The sequence below is a fragment of the Protopterus annectens genome, chromosome 14.part0 (genome assembly GCF_019279795.1).
Source record: "Protopterus annectens isolate FY-2018-M chromosome 14.part0, PAN1.0, whole genome shotgun sequence".
Taxonomy (NCBI): domain Eukaryota; kingdom Metazoa; phylum Chordata; order Ceratodontiformes; family Protopteridae; genus Protopterus; species Protopterus annectens.
Window position 1 is genome coordinate 863,382,981 of NC_056748.1, and position 11,841 is coordinate 863,394,821.

The 11,841-nt window shown below is 39.2% G+C and overlaps 1 protein-coding gene across 1 annotated transcript in view; it reads right to left on the bottom strand.

Moving 5' to 3' along the window:
* The window catches only part of PPA1 (inorganic pyrophosphatase 1), a 316,559-nt gene extending 305,441 nt beyond the window's left edge, over positions 1–11,118 (bottom strand). The window contains exons 1-2 of the mRNA XM_044056626.1: positions 10,964–11,118; positions 8,709–8,773 (exon numbers count right to left, since the gene is read on the bottom strand). Coding sequence (XP_043912561.1) covers positions 8,709–8,773; positions 10,964–11,024 — 126 coding nt within the window. The 5' untranslated portion in view covers positions 11,025–11,118. The remainder of the gene's footprint in view (positions 1–8,708; positions 8,774–10,963) is intronic.
* Positions 11,119–11,841: the final 723 nt, after the last annotated feature.

An 11,841-nucleotide genomic window follows, 5' to 3' on the forward strand; every position in this document is an offset into this window, starting at 1 on the left:
GTAGACAGTGGATTTGCAGAGGGCAAGTCCCCCTGTGCCCCCCCCCATATCCCTACAAGTTATATATTCTAACTCCAAACTCACTACAGGAGGGAAAGGGAAATAACATGTTGCTTGATGGCCAGCAGCAGGAACGGTTAACTGCTATTTAATGCTGCCAAAAAGTCAGTAGCATAGTGTCAAAGTTCTATGCTTCAACTTTGTGATTGATGTGCTTCAATAAATGAAACCACTCAATATTATGAATGCCTTACCTGTCATACTATCTATAACATTAAATAGCTTCAGTAGCTGCTAAAGCCTTTCCTGTCCCCTATGAATGCCTTTTAGACTACACTGCAGTTGTTGCCCAATTGTATTTTAACATTTAAATGTCAGTCACTTATGCCTTCTATAAAAATTTAATTTGGTACATACACACACTTTTTGCACAACTCTAAATTATGCTTCATAGCCAAAAAGGAACTGAAGGACTAGTCCGTTTACCTAGTTACTTAGAATCAACTAGTTAAACCTGTTACGTACCAAATGCCTTGCCAGGGTCTGGTGATCCCACCACCCTAAAATGGATTACTGAGCAAGATTCCTCAGAGTTTGAATTCCTCAGTTTGGGTCCTGTATAGGTCCTTCTGTGCAGACCTCGCATGCCCTTTGCCCATGCAAGTTTTAGCCAGGTGCCCAATCAACAAAATTTAGGTAGGAATAGCTCTCCCAGAAGCATTCTAGTAGCATATTTCATAAAATGTCATCTTTTTTATTGTGTGTGGTGTGGTGCGGTGCGTGAGAAACTGTCCCAAGTCCATGAGGAGCATGGTGCCATTTGAAATTATGTAGGCAAGCAAACTGGAGCAAGTAGTACAAGTTTGAAAGTGGGTAGTTTTATTTATTTTTGGAATAGTGGGAAGTAAGGATTGGTTTGAATGTGAAAGGTGTGCAACAGTATTTTGTGTATGGGGTGCTTACTTTGCCATGCAACAAGGCAATTACTCTGAATGGATTGAATATTAAACTGGCATGCAGTGTTTAGTGGTGGGTTGGCTGGGTTTGAGCTGGGCTGTGTACTTTTGCAAGGGTTTATTAGATTATAAATGAAGGACCAAAACAGACTGGGGTCACTGTATTAGGTTGTCTGGAAGTACACAAACAGGCAGAAAAACCGTTTTGCCAAGTTTAGGCGTCTAAAGTAGTCCTAGTTAAGCCTTTTTAATCCATGTTTTCCATGCTTTCTCTCATTCTACTGAATTAACGGGTGGCTGTGGCAAGATAGAGTGTTTTAGTATGTCCCAGTTTATTTTAAACAAAAACTGGAGGGGTCTTTGCAGAACTTAAATTTCTTACTAGGTTAAGTGGTGACATCTCGTGGCAACTATGAGACTGTCACAGCTGGAATCTGGCAAGGAACCAAAGATGAAGTTATCAGGTTTATTAACAAGTACCCAGAATAGAGCGGATGCTTTGCTGCGAGACTTATTAAAAATTTGTGACGGTGCTAGTGGAAGTCTATAGTGCTCCAGTGTATAATTTTGGTTGCCTAAAGATCACCGTTTCAATGTGGGGTGTTTGATGGAGTTCTTCTGGTGTGATTAGGGCTTGGGAAAGTATACAATAAAAGACTGTTTCAGGTTTAGTTTAAGAAAGGGGGAGGAGTACTTCAGCATTTCTGAAGGAGGGGTGAACAGTGGGTAGATAGTTTTCTTGTACTGGAGTATGCAACAGCCATGCCACCTGCATTTTTACTGCATGTATATTCCAGCCTGAAAGACACACACACACAAACCAGTACTTTGTGTCCCTGCCCAAGTAGCTGACACACATTTTGAGAGGAGTTTATACGATCACCCACACGCTGGCACAGGTTCTCCAATTGTGCCCCTTTTACCCAGACTATATGGTACAAATCACTGCCACCACCCAGCTAATATTTATCAGCTACTCAAAGGCCCTTAAAAGGGTGTCCAATAATTACTGTGCAATATTATTAGCCAATTGCTAGTACAGCTAAACAGTCAAGGCTTATTAGAGGGACTTGGTACAGGATCCCTATATACATGCAATGTACTCTTAACTTATCTCTACACAAAACAGCTACAGTTGAAATGTTTTAAAATATTTAATAATAAATAAAAACACAACACAATACTTCTTACTACACAGTGCTAGTTAAGAGTTCAGAGATCACAGAGAAATACTTAAAATAATTCAGTAGTACAGTTCTGACATCACAGAAAAACACTTAGAAATAGCTAGAAACTAAAAAGGATTTGACTAAGACAAAACACAAAAGTCTAAGATAACTTACATATGGAACAAAGGCAGAGTGCTGATGAGTTGGATGGTCAAGACAACAATGCTTGATTCTCTCATCATCACATTCCTGGTTCACATTACATCATTCTTCACACTTCCCTGGGTTCCCAGGCTAACAGAAACTATATTTACATTCTTAACATCTCCTTTTGTTATCTTGGAGCAAGAAGCAGAGCAATTCAAATATATTTGCATGTTTAAATCTAGCAATTTAATTTTTGGTTAAAACAATAGAAAGAATGTCTTCATCTAGAAGGGCTGGAGCTGACTTTTAGATCAAAGGGTCACAACATGCTTTACTTGGTCAGCTTTCTTCCAGCAAAGTGCACCGTTACATTTTTTTCAGTTCCATATGTAACTATTTTTTACCATTTAAGACAACAAGCCTGTGGTTTACATTAATATTTACAGATGACAGAATTATAAAATTCTATCTGGCTAGGCTGGCAGCCTTCACAGTCATGCTACTGCAGAATTCATAATATTTGAGGATTTCTACAAAGCAAGGCTGCTGCTCCAAGATGCGAGAATTAAAGTTTGCACCCACCAAGACAGCTAGTGGTGCAGTCTGCTCCAGCAGCCTGCTTAGCTAATAAGGGGATGTTATATTTGTCCAAAAGCAGAAGAGCCTACACAGTCTACATTACAATTCCTACCTTAGACCAGTCTTATACCCTCTTGAACGCCAAGCCCCAGTCTCCCACTCACTCCTATTACCCATATCCCATAGGTTCACAATTTCTCCACCAAGTACTTCTGCAGATCTAGGAGTCAGTTTCTCTCTACATATTTCAATCACTTCTTGAATAGTTGCTTTAGCAATGCAAATGCAGGCCATTTCAAGCATCTGACAACAGCCCATTTATGGGAAAATGCTTGTGGGAAATTCTTAACTTGATGGGAAGACATTGTTATAGTGCACTACTCTAACTGGGACTGCATTTCCCACACCACACTGCTGCTTTACCAATTAAAAAGTTAGACTGAACAGCCTTCAACAGGTGTGCAAGGTTCCGAATGTAAAATAAAGTGTTTACATTCCCAGAGTACTACCAAAATATTCTCATGGGGTGGGCAGATCTAAAGATGTCACTCTCCAACAAAATTCCAGCCCAAACAGCAGCAGTAATGGAAAGCGGCATCACATGTACCAAGTAAACAAGCATTTTAAATTACAGCACAGCAAATTCTGCATCTGTAATTACACAACAGGGCCTGTGAGCAAGTGTACATAAGAAAACTGAGCAGGACTTTACACTGGGGCGGTTTGCTTTCATTTATCTACCCAGGCAGCCAGATAACAGCTTCCTTGAAATTATACACAAAAAACAGATTATTAAGCAATTAAGAACACAGTTACACAAGATAATGCTACCTCCCTCTTTCCCTATAAAGCACAACGTAACTGTAGTAAGCAGATAGAGATAAAAACATGCACAAAGCTTTTTGCCAGTGTCTTTTTCCACAGCAAGAAACGTACGGGGACTTCTAAGCCAACATGGCAATTCTGATATTTATAGTAATCTGCAGACAGAAATCGTTTTTGATGAATCATACAAATAGATTATTTAAAAAAGCATAAAACCTGCTAAGGACCCTCTCCCCTGCCTAGTGGGCCCATTTCATCTATCAGTTCTAATTAGCAGTATTCCGTTCCCAACTCTTTTTTATAGCTAATCAAAACAGTTGTACAAATCTTCTTTTTTTAAAGATTTATATAAAAGTGCTTCCAATAATGAAGGCACACAACTCTGCTACAAATCAGAACAAAACTACTCCATGGAAGCACACAGGCTGCTGTCAAGCCTCTAGTCTCATCCAGTTACTTGCTGTTAAAAGCAAGTCACAAAAAATATAGTTGGTCAAGGGCTTGATCAAATCATTACATGCAACTGAGTTTGTGACAGAGGAAACATTTTGCAACCCCTCCCCCCAGCAGTTAAGACAGAAGTGTTACTCTAATAGTCAAACTGTACTTCTCTATTAGCACTAGACACCCAGAGCTGTGATGTTCTGCGCTGTACTTTACAGCAGCAGAGAAATGTAAAAAGCATCTGCCTGCACAAGAGACTCCCAACATCTCTCTACCATTATGCTTGCAAAGCTTTTATGGCATGGGTAAAAATCAGGACATCCACACATGTAACAGAGGCTCTGAAGCATAGCTCTCCTTCCCCATAACTGCCCTTCAGCAGCAAGTGTACATTTGTTTACTAGAGTGACCCGGAAGCACATGGAAGTTCTACGGAATAAATCGATAAAAACAGCAATTTTTGCATATAAAAAATCTTTGTTTGCAAAAATAAAAGGCTCACGCAAATCCAAGATGGTAGCAGTACATGAGAAAAATACAAAGGCAATCATCTCTTCATTACAACACATTACAAGCATTAGGAAGGCATCTGCTTCAGACATAAAAAATAAAAAGCAGGTTTTAGCTAAACAACAAATGCAGCAGAGGATAATAGATTAACAGGGTTCGTTTACCAGCTTTTTTCCAGATGCAGTCTACATTAACATCTCCTTTACCAAAGATCAAATCAGAGTCAGCTAATCAAAGAACTAAGCAAAATTAGTTCACAAGTCAGCTTACATGTAACAGCTGTTTAGATATAACCAACTATGCAGTTTCCCAATGTTTGTTCTTTCGACTTTTCCCGGTTAGGGGTCGCCACAGCAGAACTCCGGTCCACTAATGATTGGCAGTAGATTTTTACAGTGCCGAGGTGCCAGCCAATGACCAACCTTCAATAAAGGCACGTCCATTCACGCATGTCTTTCGAACGCCACTCTACCATGGGGAGGACATGCAGACTTCACACAGAAGGCACTCCAGCAGAGAATCAAACGGGAGAACATCTTGCTGTGAGGTGACAATGCTACCGCTGCACCACCACGGCTTATATTAGTACCAAAATGCTGCTGAACATGACAGACTATCTGAGGTAGCTTTTAATAACTATCAGGGGTACTAGATTCACAGGAGCTTGCAGACTAGACAACATTGAAAAGAAAAGGAGGAATTTTTAATATGAACGGTATAAATATTCTTATGTGAACAGCTCAAAACATAGCGAACAAAATGATTTAGTACATCAGTAGCTGGAAAATAAAGTAACAAATGTGTAGAAAAATGAAAGGCACCTCTGTCATGTGGCCAGTTGTAAAAGTAGACAAGGTGGGTACAGGAATGCAAGCATAGCACATGTCATAATACAGAATGTCAAGAGAACTGGCAGCAGTCACAGTTAAAAGCAGTGATGGACATTCAAAGGGAGAAAATATTACCTTTCCTAAAATAACCAAACTCAGAGCTGCCTCAAAGATATGGCTCACCAAATGATGGAAAAGGAAGATCATGCAAGTTATGCCAGTTCTGCTAAATGAGGTGGCAATTTAATACTTAAAGTTGGAAGCAAAGGGTCACAAGGATAGCACAGGTTGGGGGGGGGGGGGGTTAGAACAGTGCAGAATAGTACCATAATCACCAGTTTTATGGGCCCAGTAAGGATGACAAAGATTCAGGTAGCACAGGGTCACACCAGTTCCATTCTTATGGGGGGGGGGGGGACCAATACCATTTAATACATTTTGACATATTTCAAAACAAACATAACAGATCTAAAGTGACTGGATAATTAACTGACGCGTTAGTTATGGACCAAGTGGATAGCGTTTCCAGATGCAACATGCTGTAGCTATACACCTACTTACAACAAATTTTGGTGGTGGAAGATTGTGTCTAGAACTAGATATATTGTTATAGTCAGATAACTATAGAAAAAACAATTATACTTTGTCACACCATGTCAGACTTAAATGCATCAGTGTTAAGTTAGCAATGCACAAAATCCCTGCACCAAGTTGGGAAATGGATTCTCTAGGAAAGAAGGGCAGGAAGAAAAAGATAATACAAGACTAGATTATAGCCTATTGGGTTAAAGACAAAAGCAACGCGAAAAATGTGCATAACAATTTATGGCAACTTAAGAAAGTGGCTGCTTTAATTTCACTCCAAGGAAATTTAGGAAAACACTAAATAGGGAAAGGAGTCAGGAGGACAAAACACAAGAAATGGAAACAAATATAAAGACAGGGTTGTGGGGAAGTCTGCTTCTTACAATAACTAGAGTGTAAAAGGAAAGAGCACTAGGGCATTATTTAATTAAAATCCTAGCAAAAAGAAAACTGCTTGGTAGAACATATTATAAAGAAATAAGGGAACTTATGGCATAGGAATTTGCGTACCTTCTATATATAGAGAGCATAGGCAAGGAAAAGACTACCTAAAATTTTTGGATAAAAATGGGAAGTCCGCAATATCAAGTACAGATATGACAAGCAATAAACAAGCTTGAATTAGCAAAGCAATAGAAGACAGACTTGAAGGTTCCAAGGTTGTATGGCCTTGCTCCAGACTTTTATATGGATTCACAGATTCTTTCAATGCAGTACACCACTGAGAAGAGTTCATTTATGCAACAGTGCTCGGATGGTACCAGGTTTCAGTGTGACCTACTGTACTTACCAGCTGCTGGCTGTCATACTAAACACAATTACTGGCTATTGTGGTATCAGTGTTCAGGGCAGGTCTTCAAATCCCTTTGCAAATCTTTGCAACAGACGTCAATTAAAAGGGTCATACTCTCCATTGACTGCAACAGATATCAATATAGCCTAGATACTCAGAAATTTGGCAATGTACAATTTTTGTTTTTACAGAACTGGTACGTTAAGGGATTTACTCTGCACTACATTTAAAAGGGCATATAAAAAACCTAAAAGCTCTGTCAGAAAACAATACTGAAATATAACTGCAGTTTCCTGCAGTACATGCCATTATATATTAAAAAAAGTGATGGCGGGAAAGAAAAGAGCTTGCATAAATTGGAGTTTCAATTGAGAAGTAAAACCAAAAGCCAGAAAGTAGACACCACCAAAACAAACATACCATTCTGGCCAGAAATACTACACATACTTTTACAGACAAATGAATGAGCTAACAAACATTCAGGCATGTCTTTGCTTGAGGATTATCTATTCAGAATGAAACTGAAAGAAGGCAATAGCATACTAGCATGTGAACTGCACCACCACAACTTTCAAAAATGAGAATGAATGAGCTAACAAACATTCGGGCATGTCTTTGCTTGAGGATTATCTATTCAGAATGAAACTGAAAGAAAGCAATAGCATACTAGCAGGAGAACTGCACCACCACAACTTAAAATGAGACTGCACACAAAAAGGAAGAGTCCAGACAGAAATATCAATAAATGGAGTAAATGGCTACAAAAGGGAAACGTACTAGATTTTCACAAAATGCCAGACTTTCTTGGGTATCTTACTGGCAATTCCCACATGACAGCATACAATACCCATTAAGTCTCAGTTCTGTCCTCAAAACAGCCAGTACATCCCTACTGTCTCCCTGGGGACACAGAGGTTCTGATCAAAACAAAGGTTCCTACAGGCCTAGTACAATTCACAAGAGCAGCATGGACAATTATCTAGAAAAGTCAGTAAATACCAACTCTGAATTGCATAACACTGCATAAAACTGAGTCATTGGGCTATGTCAAGGAATAAATTCCCACTGTTCATCGACTGAAGAACAAGAGACTTGGTCTACCCCTCCAAATGTGTACACATCAGTGCTCCCTCAGAGTTAAATACCAGCTCCTCCTCCAACCCGAATGTGAGCAAGTGTGACCTTTGAAGTACAAAAGGTATGCTGGATTCAAGGGAGTTTTAGAAGCTTTGATAACGTAGAAAAGGTGTAGATAAACTGCAGACATCAATAGTACCTTCAAAGTGTACCACATTCAGTTAGCCAAAGTTTACTGCTAGATCAGAGGATGAACACAATCTCAAACAAAAGTAGTCCACATTCACTGGAGTGCGCATCTTATGATGCAGAATACATTAAACTATGGCTGTAATTACAATGCTTAGCTAACAATACATCCCTGCTGTGAGGGATACCTTAACTCCTTAGAAAAGCCCTTCAATTCCAACAAGGTAAAAAAAAAGCTGGAAACCCACCATGCATTGCACATTTTCCAGATATGAGAAGTACATTTAACAAGACAATACCAGACTATTCCCAGGTAGAATCAGTTTTATATGTGCTACACTACAAATTTTATATAGCTCAATGGCCTTAAGAACTGTAGGACTAAACTTCACCAAAACAAATCTTACACTCAGAACTGCAAATATAAAAAACCTGAAAAAACAAAATTGTATTTTTTTTTGCAGGGGGCTTCAACCATTGCGTCTCATCACAACCCTGCTCTTTATTCCTGTCACATTTGCACAAGACAACTTCAGAGAAAACATTTTCAGAATTGGTATACGACCATACTTTCATAAAATACACTGAAATATGAAATAATTACCTTGGCTTCATCTGCAAACAGAGGTATGTCATGAAATGGAGAAATGTACTGTCCTTCTGAATTTTCTAGAAAAAAATCAAAACATTTAATATATTAAACTCTAATGCTTCTAGACAGTAATAATGCAGTTGGTATCTTGCCAAACATATTACACATTATCTGCTTAAGTAATCCTGAGCCTTAGATTCCCCTTTACCAAACACTTGCCCTGGAATTCCCCTACTGTGTCCATGTACCACAGTGAAGAACGGTCAACATTTGTGAATGGATTCTTCACTTTACCTTTCTCCACCATTTCCTTTCTCAAACTTACAGTTATAGTAACATTTCTTCACTATTTCCTCAGTATCTCTAGAAAATAAGACCTCGCTAAAGCAAACACCACTGCATACTCTTATGACACGACGCTGGCATCCTTCAGTCTACCCCTGGTAAATTCAGTTCCTTGTTTCTACCATCATCACAACAGCCCTCAAAAGCCAGGTATATCGAGACCCTTGTTCTCTCTCTTGGCCAGAATTCAGATTCTTCCAAGATATTTAACCTTTTCTCTTGCAGAATTTGTAATTTATAAAGATTCTCGCCCCAGACTACTTACACTACAAAAAAAACAGCAAGATATACCTCCCAGCTTTCCTCCCTTTCACAGATATTAGTCTCCATATATCCAAACACCCTTTACTGATTTTGTCCCCCCCCCCAATCTATTCCACAAAGTTTAAAGAAACTCTTGAGCTGACAGACTTACTAAGCTTTTCCCTGAGGTTATGCAGAGTCAAATGACTCCTTATTTTACAAAGCTCCTTTCTTGGCATGATGCATTCTTGGTGCAAAGATTTCTCCTACCTTTCTATTTTAGTGATCCTGTCTAAAGTGTGAACTCCAACAGTCGCCACCAGGCTTCTCCCACACCACCTTAGCCCTCTTGGTGCAGAGCTTACCACACCATTCCATCTTTCCCTATTCACTTGGGGGGGGGGGGGGGCTAGTACTGTTCTTACTCAAAGAAAAACACACTGGAGTATTCTTACAATACCAGTGCAGGCAATCTATGCACTTCCTCATCTACAACAAGAATGATGAATGATCAAACTAAACACTTTTAAAAGTCAACACCAGCAACTACTATAGATGTTTCATATGATCAAGGAGAAATAAGCTGTCTAGCAATTACATGTAAAATTACTTTACTGTAAAGTAGCCTTAGTTTCTGCTCGACTTAGAAGTTAAAACAATAAAGCTACAGAACTAGAACATCTATGATTTCGGCTATTAGGGCTGCTTACCAACATACCTCAACCTCTTGGTGCAAGAAATGTGGCCAAAGCCAAAAATAACAGTGGGACAGAGCCCAAAATCCAGGAACAATTTTAAATACTGCTCTTACAAACAAAGGACGGTGGAACAGCTTTTGGATTAGCATACATTTTTCTAAGGATATTAAGTCATAAACTTAAACGTATCATTATTTACCGACTATAATCATAAACGTTTTCTCAGAAAACCACATACTTAAACGTGGAACAAACCAACAATGAAAACAAAAACCTGGACATCCGAGAGGTATGCCTACCAGGAGCCACTCATTATCAGTACTTGAACTGTCAAATAGCCCATGTATCACAATTTAACGTTGGACATAAAGCAAATATTTAAAACAACCATTTAGATAAACGCAATAAAACTCGAAAAAAATTACAGTGTATGTTTCCAGAAGGCTGTTTCATTATGTGATGCTGATGACGTATTTTCGATTAAATCCAAGTAGCACTATTTGCAACATTAAAATAAACGAAAAAAAAAAATCAAGCAATAAAATGGGAAATAAGCAGCCTTGCTAACCATACAAAGCTCGAAGCGCCACGTCATGGCCCTGGTTATTTCGAAGTAACACTGGAACTGATAAAACTCTTTGGAAAACCTGACTTTCCTCTAACAAGACTACACGTGTGCAGCAGCTGTGTTACTGAATACAGCATTTCACACTCCGTAACAGTACAGAAGATCGAGCTTCGGACTTAGCTACTGAATTTAAAGAGATCAAGGGTTAGCCTACCAACACTGCCATATTAAGAAGCACGTCAATAAAGTCATCAAGGTCAATGACCAATTATCCTAACAGCTACCAGCTGTAAAAGAGAATTAAACCTTCTTAGATAGGCGCTTTGGTCAGCTCTGTGCGACCGCCCTAAGGAATATTAGTACTCCCACAAAATAATGCTTAAACCCGCCACCAAGCAGGCTCGTTTACTCACTAAAGTACAGCCGGTACTCCAGGCTGTTGAAGCAGCCCCTTTCTTCAATGCAGTAACTCATGGTGACGGTGTTTCAAAAAACCTCGACTAACCACAACGATGGTGTAATGAAACAGAAAGCAACCAAACCTCCTCTGCAGGATAACAAAACCCGAAACGTCCATACTACGTAAGCACTACGTCACAGCCACTCCCACAGCGCGCCTTCTAATACTATTCAGACATCTACAGGCCGCAAACTTTCCCTTTTTTATTGTGCTTGCTCGTTTGCCATATCCCATGGTATGTTAATGCAAAGCATGGTGAACTTATTACCTTTTTAAGTTATTCAGAGCATTATTTAAAATAGTACTTTATTTGAGGGATATATATCTCCATTATTTTTGGCTTTCTTTAGTTACAACACAAGTACAATTTAAAAATGATATAGTACAGCCAATATTCCATTAGTGGAACAATATGCTTCTTTCCAGTGTAAAGGAGGGAAAGCACAATGTTATAATATTTTCCATTAAATATGAAAGTCTTCAATTACAGCAAAACATCAGGCTTGGAAACAGTTCACTACACCATGTCCACTAGTGGTAGTACTATAGCAATAACCCACGCCTGGGTGTGGGTAATGCTGGATTTACCCACAGTTGGCGTGGTGTGGTCCCGAGGGCGAAGCCCGAGGGACCAGACAAAGCCAACCGTGGGTAAATACAGCATTACCCACATCCAGGCGTGGGTTATTGCTATTATACCATGACATTATTTAAGAAAAGAAACTATTACTTTTCTTAAATAATGGCATACCTGTTTACTGCCCTTCCGCAGATGTCTGGCATCGTACATCAGAGTTCAACGGAGAAAGCAAGATCTCCGTTGCTTTTTCA